This window comes from Chenopodium album, chromosome 6, assembly GCF_948465745.1.
Source record: "Chenopodium album chromosome 6, dcCheAlbu1.1, whole genome shotgun sequence".
Lineage (NCBI taxonomy): Eukaryota > Viridiplantae > Streptophyta > Magnoliopsida > Caryophyllales > Amaranthaceae > Chenopodium > Chenopodium album.
In genome coordinates, this window is record NC_137839.1 from 9,487,558 (window position 1) to 9,507,826 (window position 20,269).

General features: G+C 34.5%; 2 protein-coding genes across 4 annotated transcripts; one reads left to right on the forward strand and one right to left on the reverse strand.

The window, feature by feature from the left end:
* Window positions 1–1,692: 1,692 nt before the first annotated feature.
* LOC145634552 (uncharacterized) lies at window positions 1,693–7,018 on the reverse strand. Its single transcript, XM_081685977.1, has 2 exons — window positions 5,986–7,018; window positions 1,693–2,031 (listed from the first exon to the last, which is right to left on the reverse strand). Exons 1-2 carry the CDS (start codon window positions 6,949–6,951, stop codon window positions 1,873–1,875), a joined length of 1,125 nt encoding a protein of 374 aa, XP_081542103.1. The 5' UTR covers window positions 6,952–7,018; the 3' UTR covers window positions 1,693–1,872.
* A 2,326-nt stretch (window positions 7,019–9,344) lies between these two features.
* Window positions 9,345–17,648, forward strand: LOC145635821 (alpha/beta hydrolase domain-containing protein WAV2-like). Of its 3 annotated transcripts, XR_014113914.1 has the most exons (10): window positions 9,345–9,466; window positions 9,545–9,808; window positions 12,536–12,571; window positions 12,699–12,777; window positions 12,893–12,947; window positions 13,037–13,153; window positions 14,658–14,822; window positions 15,859–16,102; window positions 16,956–17,037; window positions 17,112–17,648. XR_014113914.1 is itself a non-coding variant. In XM_081687183.1 (9 exons), the coding sequence occupies exons 2-9, from the start codon at window positions 9,571–9,573 to the stop codon at window positions 17,126–17,128; spliced, it is 951 nt and encodes a 316-aa protein (XP_081543309.1). In that variant the 5' UTR covers window positions 9,346–9,466; window positions 9,545–9,570; the 3' UTR covers window positions 17,129–17,648. The 3 variants fall into 3 exon arrangements, 2 of the variants coding, with proteins under 2 accessions (XP_081543309.1, XP_081543310.1); XM_081687183.1 differs by lacking the exon at window positions 16,956–17,037 and having other exon boundaries at window positions 9,346–9,466; XM_081687184.1 differs by lacking the exon at window positions 16,956–17,037 and having other exon boundaries at window positions 9,357–9,466; window positions 9,534–9,808.
* The last annotated feature ends 2,621 nt before the right edge of the window (window positions 17,649–20,269 follow it).

A 20,269-nucleotide genomic window follows, 5' to 3' on the forward strand; every position in this document is an offset into this window, starting at 1 on the left:
GAAAACCCAAATTTAACACAAAAACCACAACCAATCGACATCATCAATTTGTTCAAAAAAAACCCCAAAATTCGAAAACCCTAGGTCGCAACAAACATCAACAAATGGGCAAAAAATCCAAAATTTATATCAAATTAACAACATAAACGATGAGAAATTGAGCTTACCTCAAAAAAATGACGGCTTTTGGTGTCGTTTTCCCCAGATTCGAGCACAAAGGTTGCTCGTTGTTCTTCGACGTTCGCAGCAAAGTTTCCAGAAATGGGAAAGAATAAAGGAGCAAAAAGGGGAATAAAGAAAAAGAAAGGGAAAAAAAATGGGTTGACCCGCGAATTTTTTAATCGGGTGGGGCCCACATACTTAACCAAGGGTACTAAATTCTTTAACCCAAGGTACTGAATTCTTTGGCTGATTTAATTTTTTTGGCCTGATTTCTTAACTCAGTACCCAAAAGCAAAGTAAAAATAATTGAGTACCTAAAAGATGAAATTTTTTACAATTGAGTACCTAATTGTGTGCTTAACTCTAATAAATTGAAGTATAATTATAATTATATATTATAGTGAAATTTTGAATGTGTAATTGACAATATATATGCTATGAAATAACTTTATAGTACTACACTTCAAGTGTGATTTTTAAAGGCTTGATAAAAAAAAAAAAAGTATAATTTACTTATTTTAATGATTTTGAGTATTATATATATTTGTTTAATTATTAAGGGTGATTATTCTAATACTCTGTAGTACACAATGAGACTAATAATAAAACTTGTAAGAAGTTGATATAATGACCTTCACATCAGACTCATAGAGATTATTACATAAGTATTTTTTCATAATATATTTGTCAAAATAATATAGTATTACTTCTCGTTGACATATACTCCGTTGGTATTTTCAGATTAATATAGAGTACCGTACAAAAGAAATTAAGAGAGTAATAAAAGAAGATACAAAGTGGTTAAAATCACTTTTTTTTTTTTTCACGACACTCACAGTCAAACCATATGATTAAGTATAAATCCTACATTAAATTTTTTTTTTAGGGAATAAATCCTACATTAATCACTTAAAAAAAACTATATAATTGAAAAATCACCTCGTCTCGTCAGTTAATAATTTATTTGGATTTGGTGAACATCATATATTAGAGTGTAATTGTGCAATTTGCAACCAAAAGAAATCATATGAATGTATGTCCAATTTGCAACGAAAGACAATCAAGATAACAAAAGTGAAAGTTATAGGAAGTAGGAAGCTATTTTTTACATTTTTGGTCTAATCTTGGGGCCAAAAAAAAAAAAAAGAGATTTTATTTTTCAATGATTCATTTTACATACGGAGTAGATTAATTTTTTCAATCATGTTTAGATCAGGGTAAGGACAAATAGTACACAAGGCCTCTAATATCATTTCCACTTGCAAATGTTACAATACTGATCCAACAGCGCGTCCATGTAACCAGTATTAGATGGATCATAATCGACTTCTCCATCACCCAGAACTCTGTGTCATCAAGGGCGAGGAGCTGAGAGTAATCAGAATTCAGAACTCGTCGATGAAATTAGACAAGGTGTGAATTCAAAGTGGAACTCCTTATGTTCCGCTTCCTAACAACTTCATATAGTAATACGGAGTAAATAATATGAAAGGCACGTAACAGAGTAAAGAATTGTCACAGGATGGGAACTGAACATAATATGTCCCCAAGATTGGAAAGAACTCGTGTCATCAGAAAGCTCAAAATTTACTTCTCAAGATTTCAACTTTCACAATATGCACTTGCAATTACAAAAGAACAATGGTATAATCGCCAAGATAAACATGACCTGACCGGGTAGGGTGGTTACAAACTTACTAGAAGACCATTTCACCATCCATATTTTGCTTGCGTTTCAGCTTTAGTGAGAAACCCTTTAGCACGCCGTTCTGAAAGTTCCATTTCCTTTTGCTTCATATCAAAGTACAAAGCACTAATTTGATGCTTTCGTTTGTGCTGCTTAGATGGTTTCCCCTTAGTTGAAGCCGGCTACAGAAAAACCAAAAAAAATAAAATTCAAAACCATGTTTGGCACATAACTAACAGCCAAGCAGTAACAGAGGTATATCAGGCAAGTATAAAAGATAATCTCGACAAAAATACCAACAGAAAATCCTATATTGAGACCATCAAAATCCCAATTTTCCTCTCATCTACTTTCATAGAAACACATTTATAAACAATAAGAGGTTAAGGCACACATAACCAAAAAAAAAAAAGGCTAAATTAAATTATCAGAAGAAGCATAGTACAAAAAGTCTCTTTCAAGGGATTATATATTTGTGTAAAAAATCGGGTTGAAGCAGGTTCCATAAGATGGTAGCTTAATTGTCAGCTGGTATTTATAGGCATACTAGTAAACTGATGCCAGAATAGGTGGACGTGGACTTACCATAGGTATAGTGGTTCAGATGGTTTAAAGATTACGTGGTGGATTAATGCCAGCTAAAAAAAATAAAAAGTAAAAATAAATAACTTTTTAACCAACTGTAATCACCATTTTTTATGCCAATGACAATATATTATTAAAGTCATGATTACTTTGAACATTTGAGAAATCTAGATCATCTAATTAATAGATGCTCCAGGAAGAAAATGCCTTATTATTGTGAAGATCTTCTTAACAATACTACAACTAATAAAAAAAATGGAGATGCACAAACTGCAGCAAGCATGGGATGCATGTTATCACCCGGATCCCCAATCCCCCTCCTTTGTAGTCATACTGCTATTATAAGTTTAAATCCATGCACACTACGTGCATGGATCCATACGAATTCAGCCCAATACCAGCAGATCCATGACCACAGGAGAAGTACAAACTAAATTCCTCTATACATGTGTCAAAACTTGGACACATTTCATAGAAAAACAATAAACATATAAGACCTCAAATCAGAAAAAGTATAATGAGGTACAAAAGAAGGCTAAATTAAATCATAAAAACAGCACAATAACACTCAGGGCAGTGAAAGGGAAATATAGCTCTTAGTGCCTTCATGCATATTTGATACCATTGTCATCATTTTCTATTCTCATTTCTCCTCAATAGAACTACCCATTGGCCATTATCCATCTTCCCTGCCACCCTTTGGAACTTCAATTTTCTACTATGGGGTCTTTCACATCTCACCCCAATCTTGTACCACAATAATAGCTCCGCCACACCCTCCATCCACCATGATGTGTGCTTCTTCTACCTACATTCCTTCCTTTATGATCACCCAATACTATCGCCTCCACTCCCCCTCTCAGTGCAAAGCTGTTGCATCCAACCCCCCCCCCCCCCCCCCCCCTCTTCTCCCAAAATCAATTTCACATCAAGGTCTTTCCCTCTTACACCAATAACAGCCACAACCTTAATACCTCTCAAGCCAGAATCACAACAAACATCACCAGAGCCAAAAAATATTCACTCAGCTACCTCCGAACCAAAATAGACACAACAGAGAGACAGAGACCTAATTACCTAAATATAAGCTTAAATAAAAAAAAAAAATACAAACGTGAAAGGTTAGAAGATACGAGTCGATCTCATTAGCTTTGGACTTTGGTGTTCAAATTCAACCATGGAGGCTTCAGATTTGAGGCCTCAATTGTCATGATTGACCTTTGACATGCCACAAATCCAACCATGGAGGCTTCATATTTGAGACCCCAGTTGTCATAATTGACCTTTAACAGGCCACAATAAACTTCAGCATTCATGACTACAAACCTACAGCTACATTGATGGTGAAGGCAGAGGACAATAGCACCAATTGCACCAATTTAGGTGAAAAGGGGAGATGGTGCCAGTAAATAGCGACGATAGATGAGAGAGGGAAGAAGGAATTGCCGTGGCAGAGAGAGAGAGAGAGAGAGAGAGAGTTGTAAGAGCATCATGTTCTTTCCATAAATCCAGTCAACTTCCTTGCTTGATTACTTTTTGTTTTCCTAGAGTCAACCACACAGGCCCTTAAAACAGATTATAGTTCAAATTTAGATTCAGACAGCCAGAGGATTAGATAAGCATGATCCATAGTTAGTAACATTGCGTAAAGGTTGATATATAACAAGGCCAAGTAGCAGTACTTATACAATAACCACAGAAACCAAAAAACGTTCGCAGTCTGACCAACAACTCCACAATCCCTAATAAAGGTCAACAACACAAAATGTTCACTTAATTATCAAAACAATTAAATTGAGCTGAAGATAAAGTCATGGACCAAGTTGGAAAGAGAGTTGCATCACTTGCATGCAACGAGAGGCTATTGTCCTCAAACCTATAAAGACACAACCGAAAAGTATATATGGGATTCCATGGAATTTTGAACCGTTAGAAGCTATTCCTTTATAGACTAAACGTCAAGATTAGTGGATATTGCACTCCACTGAAATTGATAGGAGAGATATTACTAACAAAATCATCAATATCAGAGAGACTTGGAGAAATTTATTGATATTTCAGCCATTGTTCAACCATCCTTAGGTGCATAATTCAGTCATATATTTCTTACTTCTCACCCAAACCATCAGATATCAGTTACATGAACATAGTTTCAATTCCTAGGGAAAATATTTTTAATTTCCACCCAAACCAACCCCTCCCTACCCACCTTTCTTCACTTATAAAAAACCCCAAAGAACCATGAATGCCAAGCAAATGGTATTCATAGTGTATGAAGCAAGTTCACCTTTCAAATCTCCACTTTGCTAAACCTCAAATTCATCATGTCTTTCTCTGCGTAGTTGCGTACCAACTTGAAAAATTACTTCAACATTTTTCTCCACACTGACCAGGATCAGTTCCCCATATTTTGGCCACTGACATGATTTCAAACAGAAAAGATTACTGTGGAAAATGCCTGCATCTAGACCAAAGTTGACTATATTCCTTACCAAGAAAAGAATTTCTTCAAAGACCATAAAGACATTAATATTATTAGCATCCTAAAAGGACCCAATTACCGCCATATGAAAATAATTCCAATCTCATGAATAATTCCTTTGGCTAGCCCATCAAAAAGACAAAAACTCTCCAAAATCCATGGAAACAAGAAAACCATGTATTTAAATTTCCTTTATAATCTGCAAGTCCCAACCTAAAACCCACGGTAGAAAGCCTTCAAAGTCTAAGCAAACATTATCTCTTTTGATCAACCTAAGATAAAAAGAATATATAGGTAGCATCATAACATAATATTAAGTTTATGTATCCCTAATATAAGACAATTTTTCTTCTACTTTCTCTTCAAATTGACTAGCAACAAAAAGGGTCCTAAACTAAGGCATAAGGCAGTAACAAATTTCCAGAATTAGCACACTCCAACATAGCATGCTACAAAAAAGTAACACCCTCAAAATGGCCAATGAACCTTAAAACTTAATATGCAGGACAAGCAGGCATCTAGCAAATGAAAAGAAAGCATCTTTGGGCTTTGTGATTCACTTATCACGAAGACTATCATCAACAACAACGAATTGGTAATAACTAATAAGTGCAACACCTAAGAGCTCATGAACAAAAGCATCTTTGGGCTTTGTGATACACTTATCACGAAGACTATCATCAACAACAACGAATTGGTAATAACTAATAAGTGCAACACCTAAGAGCTCATGAACAATAACAACATAAAGCTTTGCAGCTCCAGGAAAACTGCAAAAGCTCCAAAATGAGAAGCACATAGTTCATACGATTGACACGGGCCTGGTAAAAGCAGTGAGCACAACAAGCACACAAAAGGACTTCATACTTTCTGCAGCATCCCACAACATGTAAAGTGAGAGACTGAAAATTCCCAAAGCAATCAACTTTCAACCCAAAAAACTCACAGTAACAACAATCTCAATTCACCAATTAAGGAACTAATAACATAAGCAACAAGCCAACAATCAAAATATAACAATAAAATTGCAAAATCTTAAGTTCACAAGGTTATAGAATATATGATATACCTGATAAGAAGGCCCAAATGCTATTCCAGTAAGCTTAGATTTATCCTCAGTAGGGCGGTTCTTCATCAATTCATCCTGCTTCACCTCAATAATTTCAGCTGGTGGTTGATCCTTTCTTCTCCTCCCACCCAAACTAGCAAAGCTATCAACCCCACTGACCGCCATCGTCGAAGCCATCTCCTCAGCTGAGGCACCATTGTACCAATGACTGCTATCATAACCTTGATAGCCACTATTATAATCACTTGAACTACTTCCATAAGCATCATAATTAGCATACCCTTGACTTTGATCCCCTGCAACACCCACTCCATAATTATAATTATAAGACTCTTCCACCAAATTCTGCTGATTACTCCCAACATTAGGATCAAACCCCACTTCAGAATTCACCCCATTAACCTCCGAACTCCCCGAGACCGACATCGGTCCCTCGGTTTCGACAATAGACCGACGACCCGCCCCCAACGAAGGCGGCAGCGCACCAAGCGAGTTTTGCCCAGAATTTTTAGGGGTTGGCATACTTGAAAGGAAGGATTTAACAGAAACATCTTGACCCAATTGTCTTTGCTTCTTTCTCTCTCTTTCCTCTTCATCTTCTTTATCATCTTCATCATCATCATCGAAATTAGAAGGTGGGTTTGGAACAGGAGGTCGAAATTGAACAACCCTTTTGGGATTAGGGGTTGGAAGAGGTAAATTAGGGGTTGTTTCAGATTTTGGAGGTGGGAGGAAAGAGAATAGAGCAGAAGATTTTGGGGGTAGGGTTGAAGATTCTTGATTTGGGGGTTGTTTTTCGATTTGAGAGGAAGATTTGGGAGTAGAGAGAGAAGAAGAAGATGATGCAGAAGATTGGGGTTTGGGAAGAGAAGAGAAGAGAGAAAGAGAAGGTTTTGAAGAAGGTTGTGGTTTTTGTTGGTCTTCTTCTTCGTCTGAAGAAGCATAGCTTGCGAACAAGGAATCCATTGAAGCTAAACAATGTGAGGTGAGTGCCAAAATTTTGATTTGAGTCTTTCTAAAGTCTAAACGTTGTTGTACTTAACTGCCCTTCTCCAAGGTCCAAGGGATTTGAAGAACGGCAAGAGTTTTAAATTGCACATTTATGGTGACGGAAAGCGATTACATCATGATCATATTACGAGCATACTTGATTGTATTACGATTAACTCGTTTGTAATATTGAGATGACAAAATCATGTGTTATGGACTAAGGTCTTAAAGAGTATAGAAAAACATGAAGTAACATCATTCTTCATATATCATTTTTCAAATGGTTACAAATTTATGAATGAAGAAAGTTTTTTGAATTTCCCGAGTAGTTTTAAGCGAATACTCGACTATCAAGTAGGAAACAATTCCCCTACCCAAGCTTGAAGTATATTTGCCAATGTACTTCGAAGAAAACAAAAACATTTGGGAGATACTAATAGAAGTTGTTGGTAAAATGCAGAGCCGTAGCTGGGGCAGGGCATAAAAAAGAGAGAGAAAAAAGGTATGTACAAAAAATGAAGAACAAGAGAAGTTTGAGTTATTATTTACATTTCTCTTGCAAATTTGACACCTGACAATTCACACTTTATTTTCTATAAATTACCGGTTAAAATCAATATTGATTCCTCAAATTGGTTGTTTTTAGTCTTCAAAATTAAATTATCTTATTTCCCAATTTAACACTCATACAAATTTCCAATTAATTCATACTTACTAATTGAGAGTTATATATTTGAGAATACATACGAAATTAGCCTAACTAAAAGGGAATTTGGGTTAAAAAAAAAAGCATCCAAAAATTGCATAAGTGGTTTATTGATGACGTTGTTATGAGTTTGAAACTAGAAAACAATGAAGTGTAGGCCAACAACATCATCATACCGGTAACAATGGTTAATGGATGGGTTTTAAGTCTTTTAACTAAAACTGCCTATAAAAGTGAAAAGTTTTAGATCATATATTCATTTTTTTCCCATTATTTGTGTAATTATATATGTGCTTGATTAAGATGAACTCTCTTGCAATATTGAGATGACAAAATTATATGTGTTGTGGACTAAGTTCTCAAAAACAAGTATGTAAAACATGAAGTAACATGTTTTTCACATATCATTATTCAAATGGTTATGACTTATGAATGAAGAAAAATCTTTGCGTTTTTCGAGTAGTTCTACACGAATATCCAAATCACGAGAAGAAACATTTTCTCTACCCAAGCATAAAGCATATTTACCAATTTACTTCGAAGAAAACAGCAGCATGTTAGAGATATTAATAAAGATTGTTGGCAAAAATTAGATCGTATCTGGGGCAAGGTATAAAAGAGAGAGAAAAGGTTTGTACAAAAAATGAAGAGCTTGGTATTATATTCCTTGAATAGATAATAAACTTGAAACCCATTAAGAATATCCATTGTATAAAATAAAAAGTAGATCAACTAGGATTGAGATAAATTAGTCTGTTTTTTTTTTACAAGAAGAATAATATTATCATTAATAAATAGCCATACGACATCTACAACAATAATAAAGATTTGTAAACCACATATCTAGAGAAAATAACATGACTTTTACAATCAAAATCATAACTAATTTGCGTATCGGGCATAGCTCGCACTCCACCACTTCAAACTTGACGTGAGTAGAGATTTTCGATGTCTTTGCATTTTTCCAAGTAGAGACCTTCACAATCTGCGCTGATGTTTTGATCGTAGAGTTGATGACGAACCCTAAACCCATATGAATCCAAATCACCTTCTCAATTATTATTAAAACCCTAAAATTAAAATTCTCATCCATAGATGAGAATCAAAATCCCAAAAAATTGGGAAAACCCCAAAAAAATTGGGACAGACTCTCACAAACGGAGAGAACAAAACAAAGCAAAACAAATCAAATAACAAAAAGCAAATTAAATTGAAGAAAAGGGTCGGAAATAGTCTAATTTCCGAAGAAATAAGACTATTTCCGGCATAAATGGCCAAGAAAATTAAAACCCTAAAGAGATGAGAGAGAAGAGAGAAAAGAGAGAAGAGGGAGGCGGCTTTGATGAGATAAATTAGTCAAATGAACCATACCTCTATACCTTATTTCTAACCCGAGTACATTCTAATTCTACCACAAAACAAGTTGGTTAGTAATTACTACGGAGTAAAAAAAAAAAAAAAAAACTGTATGACCAACTTGTTCTCCATTGAACACTACGTGAAATCAGTCAAATCACATTACTTTTTTTTTTTTTTTTTACTACCTTTATACCTAAAATCATGTCACTGCCCTCAACGACTTTACTCATTTAGCATTCTTCATTCAATTTCAAAATTTGGATGAAATCGGATTGAATTATTTTTTCTTTTCAACCAATTTTTTTACAAAAAAGTACATAAATAAAGCTCAAACGTGGCATTTTAAATTTGGTTAAACCAGAACGCCAAAGCACGACTTTACAGCTCCGGCAGTGTAGTGCGTGAGTCCTCAACAACAAACACCAGGTAACCAACCAAAATTTCACACCCTTTTTCTTCTTCCATTTTTATCAGTTGATTGAAGAACTCACAGTATCTTTGCAGAGGAGAGAGAAAACCCACCTTCAACAATGGTGTCGTACGTTAACGCGTTACTCTATGGAGTAGGAGGGATAGTTATGGCTGGAATGGCGTTGTTGGTTGCGTTTCAAGAGCGACTTGTTTACGTTCCTGTGTTGCCTGGTCTTACCAAGTCTTACCCCATTACTCCTGCTCGTTTGCGTCTTCTTTATGAAGATGTTTGGCTCAGATCTTCTGATGGGGTTAAACTTCATGCTTGGTTCATCAAGCTTCTTCCCGATTGCCGAGGTTTTTCGTTTTTTCTCTTCTTTTTCTTGTATGTTGTGGTTATGGGGTTTTTCTTGATGCGGAATTGGAATGATTTTCAGGGTTTTAGGGTTTAATTTGGTTGGTTTTGAGGTGAAGATTTCTGGGTATTTGCTTATTTTTGCTATGATGCAATCTGGGGATTTTGAAATTTTTGTTAGAAATGAATTTTTGGTGGAATTGTTTGTTTAAGTTGATGCGAATTGTTGGGTTTATGTTTTTGTAGATTGATTTCTGCAATTTGGTAGGTTGGTTCTTGGTAGGAAAGTTTCATTGTTGATCTTATTCTGTGCAAAATTGTGCTATTGTATGGAGTAGAGGGTTTTCATTAGTAAGGTGTTTCAGTAGGTTTTTCCCTGTACTTGATAGCCGTGATTTGGTGATCATGTTTTGGATAAGAACTGCCCTCGAAAACTAATAAGATGGGTGAGTTACTGAGATGTAGTGTGGTAATGAAGCAGATGTACTTAAAATGGGTTCAGTTAATTTATCCCTTTTCACTTGTTTGTTAGATCTTGAGCATTGTTTGCAGGATATAAGTCTGTTATAGTAAATGTCGCTTTCTTTATTATCCTAAATTCTAAACTAGATTACTGCAAACTATTACCTAAACACTATAAACATGAGGAAGTTTCCTGCTACACTGGGTTCAAACATACAATGAAAAGAAGGATGGGTTTTTTTTGTGCTATGGAATTACCCTTTGGAGTTAGGTTGGTGTGACAAATTTCATCCTTCTAGATTTCTCTGTCACGAATCAGGATTTTGATAACCGCTCCACTCTCACATGAGGATTGTGTTAGTTCCTTCAGGAACAAGTCAAAGTGGACACATATGTTTATACCATCGTCCATTAATCCTAGTCATTTTTTCATACAGATCATCTATTTGGGTACCTTGAATGCCTACATTGGCTATGATTCACTGCTATTAGCTAGTTAGATGGATGAGCACCTTTAAGATTTGACATAATGTTGTCAATGTAATGATCCAACAGGCAGGTTGGCATAGCTTGAGGACATCCCACCGTGATAGATTTCTAGTGTTCCTAAGCCTGTGTTTCCTAGGACTTTCATAAATGGCCACTTAAGGAGGATACTGTCAGAAAAATCCCAATTTCCAAAGGATGAATGCCACTTAATGAGCTAAACCTGATTGGATGAGGTGCAACTCTAAAAGTACAACCTCCATGGCTCCACATGCCAAATGCCGCGGCTGAAGTCTAAATGGCTAGCCAATCATTGGCCTAGGTTTTTGAAAGCCTCTATAAAGATACCAACATGAATTTATTATATCATAAAATTTATCAGAGCCCAAATTCTGTAAGTCACTATCTCAACATTTCCTATCGTTTAGGTATGTTGGTGACCTTGGTGTACTGGTCTCCCCCACCATTTTTCCACATCGTGACGGAAATTGAGCATCCACGAGTTTTCGCTCTAGACTAGGGGTCTTGCATAGTTGAGCTATTCTTCCATCACTAAAAATGCAACACTTGCCTATTTGGGACATTTCAAAAGAATTGCAACACTTCCTTTTTTGACAACTTTTGCTGTTTTTCACACCTACTTTATTCATACTTGGCACACTCTTTCTCCCTCCTCTCCTATCTATCGTCCATAAAATATACTTGTTACTTTTAACTTTTTGCATTCTCTCTCCTCTTGCATTAAATATTGTGCCAACATCAAGTGTTGCAGTTCTAGTGATACAGAGGAAGTTTATTTTTATACAGTATTATCTAAATTTGTTGCACTTTGGAGGACTTTATACATGCCAATGACTATAAATAGAGGAACGTTGTGTTGAAAGTTTTACTGGTCTGGTTTGCTTGTGACATCAGCTACTGGAGTAAAAAAATAGTGAATTGGAGAGAGTTGTTGAATTTGAGAACTCTGATGCTGAATCAAATCAAAAGTGTTATACTCAGTTTATTTGGTTTGAAAAAATGCCTGGGATTTTTGTGGACTGTTTGTATTGGGATGTGGGAGAAAGTAGTGTTACTAAATTCACCAGTGAAAGATTGGGTAAATGTATACTTTGTACGCAATTTTCTGCCTTATTTGGGAAAATAAACCATAAGTGCACTATAATTTGCTTTTTTCCAATTCGTGGAGGATTAGCGAATTGATTTATTGTAGGGAGAAGTTGTGGCTTTTTTGTGGGAACATCCGCTCTTAGTTTCCACTATCTTCCAGACTTTATAACTTTTCTCAATTGTAAATCAGCCTATAGTGGAATTAGGAGTTGGTCAGTTGGTGGTTGGTGATGTATACTAGATTAGAGAAGTCGCTGTTCTAACCATCCCATGTTGTCTGAAATCTGTCTTCATGCCAAAGTTTCTTTTGATGAAGATAAGAAATGTGTGCTCGGGTTTGATTTTTTTTCAAGAATGTAAGTTCAACCTATAGCAGATTCAGTGTTCTACAGGTAATTTCAAGGACATCATTAGTGCCTCAACCAATGTGCTTTTCTGATATATTAATGTCTTTTCTGTCCTTGGATTCTTGAGTTAGAAGTCACTTTTTTTCTCTCCTTTGTTCTTCTACACTTATGGATTAAGGCTTTGATTGATTGATTGTGCTTCTCATACTTATTTTCTTCATGCTCATGGTGGTTATTATGGTGACTTTGAAATAAGTAAATATATTTGCTGGTATATATCTTTATGAATTACAATAGACAATTAACTTCTGCTACTGATTTCAGGTCCAACTATTCTGTTTTTTCAAGAAAATGCTGGAAGTATCCTTCTTTTATTGCTACATGCATTCAGATTCATGTGACAAATCTGGACATTGGCCTTGATTAATATTTGTATATCATTGATGCTGCTGTTATTGTTTGAAGGCCTTAACTTTCTTTTGTGTAGATATTGCTCATCGCCTTGAAATGGTTCGGATTATGATACAGAAGTTGCAGTGCAATGTATTCATGCTTTCTTACAGAGGGTATGTTCCTTTGGCTGCCAGTGGATTCTCTGACACCTTTTAATAAGTAAATATGTGCATATATGTATACATTTGCCCTAATATTAAATATGAAGTTTGTGTTTTTGATTTCTAGTTATGGTGCTAGTGATGGCTCTCCTTCTCAACATGGAATCACCAAAGATGCTCAGGTTTGCCTTTTCACTTAATAGTTTTTCCAACTTTGAATCTTTGTTATAGTGATTAATTGCGTTTCTTGATGAAATATCTTGTTTTTTAGGCTGCATTGGATCATCTAATGCAAAGGACTGATATAGACACGTCCCAGATAGTTGTGTTTGGGAGGTCATTGGGTGGTGCAGTTGGAACTGTTCTTGCAAAAAACAATCCTGATAAGGTATCAATTATTTATCAACTTGTAATGTAAAATTTTTTCCCCCCTATAATTTTAGTGCAAATTAAACCCACTTTTATCCAAAATAAGTGTCATTTCAAAATTTCAAGCATCTTAATAAAATTTTCTTATATACTGTTACCGTCTCCCAACCAGTTCATGATCCCATTGTTACAACTAAGTTTCTTCTTCTTCGGCTTTTGCTTCTTTTGATAAGTAGTTTATTTCAGATTGTCCAGTAGCCCATAAGGTGAGAGTTCCAAATTTCTGTTTTTAGGACTCTTTGGTAGGTGGGGTTTTGAGAGGCTAGATAAATTTAAGTCATTATTTTTTTTATCTTTGATGACACATTATAATTATCTTATCTCAATTGTCTTTAATTTTTTCACTTCTGAATCCCATAATTCTCTTTTTTCTTTTCTTTTCTTTCTCTTTTTTATTTTTTATTTTTTATTTTTATTTTTTAATTTTTATTATTATTGTTTGCTTCACTAGGAATTAAGCTCCTTCTTAGATTTGCACTTCTTGGGGACTTGGCCACCAAATATGTTTCTTGAATTTAACTTGTTTATTTGACATTAGGGGAGAATGGGAGATGCATTTTTAGAAATTCATCTTATACTACATTTAGGAACTGCTTACCCAAGGTGTGTTGAAGGTGGGATAAGCCTATTTTCATGTTTGTGACATTTCTATTCCCAAAGTAGACTCTTGTCTTCATTATTCCTCATCAGGGTCAATCAAACATCAACTTGAATGATTATCCAGGAAGTTTGGCAGTATGTTATTTTATGGCAATAGAACTAGCTCATTTTCTCAAGCTCCCTTATTTTTATTAAATCATTTGATAATATCATTCCCACCTTTGAATTTTGTAATTCTTGAAAGGTCTTCATCTCCTAATATATTTATTTTAGCTATGAAGTTATCAGTAGTCAGTATTCAGTTAGCAGTTAGCTGTTACTTGACCACATTTATTTGGCAAGTTTGCAGTTTCTTCTGATCAGGACAAGAAACTTCAGTGTCTGATCACTTACAAATCCTTCTCTAGTCAACTGAGTTTCTACTCTGTTCCTTGTCCTTTTATCTATCTGCAATATTTTTTTTTAGGACAGTAAAGTTCCTAACGAGTTGTACTATCCAGATAAAATTAGCAATCTTAAATACTCAGTATGTTCTGAAGAAGGGTCAACTGACCATCTTTTACCCATGTTCAATTCACATCATAATGAGATTAAGAATTCAAGAGTCAAGTCTAGATCAGGAAATATAAGTTTGGATTAGTTCAAATAAGATCTAAGTTTTAGATAAGCAGAAATAAGTGAAAAGATTCAAGATCTAACAAGTTTAGATAAGAGGAATTAAGTGAAAAGAACAAAGATCTAATAAGTTTAGACAAGTGGAAATAAGTTCAAAACATCAAAGCTTAACTCTGCTTTACCATGCAACCTTATACTCAAAAGGCTCACTGCTGCATTGTTTATGAACTCCTATTTGCTTATTCCAGGTTTCTGCCTTGATTTTGGAGAATACATTTACATCCATTTTGGACATGGCTGGAGTTTTACTGCCTTTCTTGAAATTGTTTATTGGCGGAAGCACTGGCAAAGGTCCTAAGATTCTGAACTGTGTTGTCCGATCACCTTGGAGTACCATTGATGTTATTGGTCAGGTAAAGCTATGTGTGCTGGATTTGTGTTGATTTTCTTCCTGTCTTCTCAAAAGAAAGTTTTGCCAAAGTCTTGTATGTTGCCTGACTCATTTCTAGAAAATATGCTGGTCCTATCTGCTCAATGAATTTGTCTTCGACTCTGTCCAAGTTTGGATTTCTTGTATCTTATGGTTGTTTATATGATAAATAGCATATAAGGACCTTGAAATTTTGTTGCTCTGATAGATCATTTTGCCTTTTGGAATTTTTAAATTAAGGAGAATCCTTACTTTGGAGGTCTTATCTCATAATGGTACCTAGTGATATGCTCTCTCCATTCTGTGAAGTTTTTCCCACTTAATATTCATGTAGTTGAAGTTTAAAAATTGATGTATATAAGTAAAATATCATCATGTGAGGTCTTGTTAGTTTAAATGTGATTTTCATAATATCAAATTGTCATAATATTTATTAGGTAAGAACTAAAGGTATTAATGGTCAAAGGTGTGCATTGGAGACGTGCAAAAGACATGGGAAGAATTTTATGGAAAAAAGGGAGTATTAATCTTCAAAATAGTCCCATGAAATGTATGTCCCTGCTCAATATGAATTATTGTAAGAATAAAACACCAAGAGTTGAATTTTTTTGGAGCTAACAGAAGTTTGGATCAAACATGTTGGACTATCTGTTTCTTTTTTTGTTGCCATTGCCGCTCCTTTTCATTTGAAATTGCTTACATAAATTATGAAGTAATTCTTGACATTTCATGTGCCTGATCCTTTGGAATATTTGTGTACCATGTACTCTTTAGTTCTCCTAGCTTGTCACCCTATCTGACAATAAAACCTGAGTCTTAATCCATATAAGTTCCCTCCAACAATGTATTCTTCTATATTTGCTTTGTTTGTACGTAGAATGAGGACCTTTATTGATGTAAAGCTAAGGTATATCTTTGCTCCCTATTCTGTTTTTCTTTCATGCCTGAATTATTTGATTTCCGATTCCTGCCTGCATTTTTATTAATGAAAATATACAATTCTCTAAATTCATCTGCAGGTTAAACAGCCTATCCTTTTCATCTCTGGATTGCAAGATGAGATGGTTCCTCCAATCCACATGAAAATGCTGTATGCCAAAGCAGCTACCCACAATAAACATTGCTTTTTTGTGGAATTCCCTACTGGCATGCATATGGATACATGGCTTACTGGTGGAGATCGTTATTGGAGAACAGTTCGTGAATTTATGGAACAACGCGTAATTGAAAACACACACGATGAGTCTAATTCTAGTACCAATGGTAACCTATCCTGAGCTTGCTCCTAGATTTTTTTTTTTTTTTTTTTCACCAGCATATTGACTTCATATAAGAATTAAGGATACATTCATTTTGATGTCCACAGGCCATGAGAGCAAATAGTGTAAAGTGCAAACTAATACCTTTTGTTTGCCTTGCAATTTCTTTTTTCTTGTGGATATTTTAGTGGTGAACTATGTGGTAATCATGTGAATATATGAGCCATTCCACTTATATTAATAAAAGTCAAGGAAGTTCAATAGTACCTAAATATTGCCAGTATTATCTTTCAAAGTTAGTAGAGTATTAATGTTAATAAATCGGGGCAACTGAAAGAGAATCTCTTGTTTAAGATGTCACTGCTTTCTAATTTAAGAATTCACTGTACCAGCCCATGACATCAGTTGAGTTTCTCTTAGAAAATAATTGTTACTCTTGAAGGACCTTTACTAAATCTGTAATTCCTGTACCATGGGTTTGCCTGAGCTGTTTACTTGGCTTCTTTCAAGCTCTCATGTGATCATGGCTCATTGTTCATCTCTTGCTTGAGCTTTCCATTTTGTTTGAAATGTTCACTTATTTGATCAACATTAAAATTTTGTTAACCTGTTTCTTCCGGCGGTCAGTTTTTATGGCACATTCTAGTAACTTGACAGTCAAAAGTTATAATAATGTGTATAGCATTGCCATTCACATTTTCAATCCCCTTTCTTTGTTCTTTGTATGCTTTAGAAAAGGCTTTTCTCATTTTTATCATTACGTTCAGTTTCAGCTTTTTGCTTTGCACATTGCTCCTTGTTTTGTCGAGGGGAGAAGCTCTTAATTTTCTGAATTCAAGCTGTTGTATTTGCTGCAGTTTATCCAAAAATGTGAAATCTGGGTTTCATTGTCACTAATATTGTCGACATATTGCCATCTTGGTGACCCTTAGTGGCCTAGTAGGTGCTTTCTTTTATTTTTAAATGTCCATTTTATTGAATATGCTCTTAATATTGGTCCATTTTGCTGACAGATTCTCTTGCTGGTTAAGCAGTTGCTGTTAAAAGACGTTGAAAAGTAGATTTTCCTCTAGACATGGCTGAAATTTTTTGTACCTGTTATTGCAATGTGTAAAAGCTATCTGGAAAGAGTTGCTTCTGGTCAAGATTCTTATTAATGGCTTTGCGTTCTTGCTATCGATGTTGTTTTTGTTGAACTTCTTATAGCAAGAACTGAGCACGTTTGTGTTCAATGTCTCTAACAAAGTATGGTGAGCAGATTTATCAGCCTGTGTTCACCATGCAGTAGATAGTAGCAAGGGAGATGCAAAACATACACTGTATAGTTTTTGCTCTGAAGATGGTAACTCATTATTTTTCTATTGTGTTAGATTGGGTTTTACTAAATCTTTGTGGATTGAGATTTTAGGATCTGACTCAAAATACTGATCCAGCATTTAAGGAGTTAACTCAGTGAGAGTTGAGTTGGATGCTGAATTGTTGTAGTCAATACATTTTCGCTTTATTATGCTGTTAGTAAAGTGGATTTCTGAAGTAATTTTACTGGATGATGTATAATGTGTTGTTTTAGTACAATATTGAGGCCTGCTCATTGTTCCTAGTTTATAGTTTTTGTGATTAGAATTTCAAGTTTTTGTATCGACAGTAAGACCTGCAATATCTCCGCCTGGTGAGTTTTTATTCCTATGCAGCAATGTGAACCATGTACCTTTTGCTCCAATGTATAGATAATAGATCAATCTGAGACTTTTAAGCAAACTTAGCATATGGTTTTGATCATGTCAGTGGCTAATGGATGTCAATGCTGTTAAAGAACGTTTCTGGTGAGAATGCAAACCTTTCTTCCTAAATTTACTTGATTTTACCCCTCTTTGTCAGTGAGGAAATTTCAGAGTTAAACTATATATAGCGGTTAAGTGTCATTGTTGTAGGGGAAAATGTGGATTATAGAATGATGTCCTCATTAGAGAATTTTTTGGTGAATATTCGAAATAGTTTATGATGTTGACCGGCCAAATCTTAAAATTGCACCATAAAAGCATGCATAAAAACATTATTGGATTTGTTTGTCCCATATTGTAATGCTTACTATTTCATTTTACCTGGTCTTCTAGATGCGTTCTTTTTTACCATCCATTTCAACAATTACGCATTAACACTATTATAAAAAGGTATTATTACTGCATATTGAGACAACCAACATATTTCACATGACTGGTTTTTCTATTTATTAATGAATATTTGTGGTCAAAGTTTTTAAGTTTGACCAACAAGTAGAAAATGTATTATATTATGACAGTATTTCGTAAATAATAATCAAAGTTGTGCATTGTCAAATGTGACAATTGGTTGTCTGGAATCATAAATGTAAGAGGCTAAATTCACGGGGAAGAGGATAAGTACGGTGAAAATAAGTTGTGGATGAGATTTGTGTGATTACTTTTGGATCCTATAATTTCAATTTGAAATTGAGACTTTTATTTACATTTTAAAAGGCTACAAAAGTGGCAATATTATTGATATTGTCTTTCCTTTTATTTTCTAGAAATTCAACTAAAATGTATCTATATTTGTAATCCGTTGAAATGAAAATTAGGTCTCATTCAGTTCAGTAAAAGTTCGCTTCACCTTATTTTTGCTAAACTGAAATTAATTTTATTGAATTGAAATTATTTTGGTTGAACTTAAAACATATTTACTGAATTGAAATTGATTTTATTTAGTTGAAATTATTTTACTTAACTGAAATTATTTTACAGATTCTCATTTCAACGACCATTATTACTCATGTTCCTAGGGAGAGGAATGAATTGGCACATAGACTTGCGGTTCTTGGGAAAAACATGGCCATAGGTTACAAGACTCACTTCCTTGTGTCCTGAATGTGTGAAGAACATATATCAAACTCAATTGGCTGAGGCTAGGACTGCTAATCGACACTAGTTTTGCTCCTTGTCTTTGTTGTGTTTGGATCAAACTTTGCTTTCCTTCAATGGCTTTTTTTTTTTTTTTGAAAAGTATGTTGACCTTATTTTGTGCAGCATCAATTTTCAACTTGTAAATATATTGATGCTGGTTGTAATTAAACTAGTGGCTTTAGCCTATGAATATTATATATATTATCTGTTTTATGTTAAAAAAAAAGGAAAAATTGCTAAAAATAATACAACATTTTGGCCCATTCTTTTTTAATAATATAACCTTTGGATTATTTTGTAATAATACAATCTTTAGGGGTGTTTATTTTAAACAAGATAAAATCAAATTTTCGGTGGACATTGAGGTTAGGAAAAGGAGACGGATGAGTTTTTGGTGGTGGGGATGAGGATTTGAGGAAGGATGGAATATCCCCTCCCCTTCTCCCACCTCAAAACTCACTGAAAATTCGATTTTATTTTGTTTAAAATGAACACTCCCTAAAAGTTGTATTATTACAAATTAATTCAAAGGTTGTATTATTAAAAAAGAATGGGATAAGGTTGTATTATTTTTAGCAATTTTTCTTTTTAAAAAAAAAGGAATAACAAAACAAAACAAGCTTCTAACAAAAAGAGGAGGGTGTTCAACTTTTTTAGTACAGTCGAATTTGGAAAATAAAAACTTAGTGAATTTTAGCTAAGAAATGGTATAAACATTAGTAGAATAAAAAATTTAAGGTCAATTAGCCAACTTTCAATGGGCCATCAGGGGTCAATTCTCAAAGTCTCCCCTAAAAGAAAGAAGTGGTTGTTCACAAATTTTTAGTTTTTTCAAAAATATTATGGAAATTTACATTAAATAATCAAAATCCCATACCTAAATTGTAACCATCCACGTCAGTCATTCCAGCACCCATTTTTGTTTCATCAATATTTTTTTTTTCAAAAATTTTAATCCCCACTTCTAAATTATTATACTCCTATTTTTTCCGTGTTTAAAAATCCATACTCGTAAAAATCATTAATCTAGCAGGATTTAAGTACGAGACATAATCCATAGACCCCAATACCCACCCACTAGTCCACTACGACACTAATCCGTATCAGCATCTCTCACGAAACTTACAGCTAGTTGACATCCACATCCGAGGCCGAGGCCGAGACCTTCAATTAACTTTTTTTTTTTTTTAATTTTTCCTCTCTTTTTTGCTTCAGGTACTTCGCTGCTGTTCCTGCTTCAGCTTAAAATAAAC

Coding starts and splice junctions, on each gene's coding strand:
- LOC145634552 (XM_081685977.1), bottom strand. CDS start 6,951: ATGGATTCCTTGTTCGCAAGCTATGCTTCTTCAGACGAAGAAGAAGAC. Junction 2,032..5,985: donor CATTTGGGCCTTCTTATCAG/GTATATCATATA, acceptor GTTTTTCTGTAG/CCGGCTTCAACTAAGGGGAA.
- LOC145635821 (XM_081687183.1), top strand. CDS start 9,571: ATGGTGTCGTACGTTAACGCGTTACTCTATGGAGTAGGAGGGATAGTT. Junction 12,572..12,698: donor TTTTCAAGAAAATGCTGGAA/GTATCCTTCTTT, acceptor TCTTTTGTGTAG/ATATTGCTCATCGCCTTGAA. Junction 13,154..14,657: donor CAAAAAACAATCCTGATAAG/GTATCAATTATT, acceptor TGCTTATTCCAG/GTTTCTGCCTTGATTTTGGA.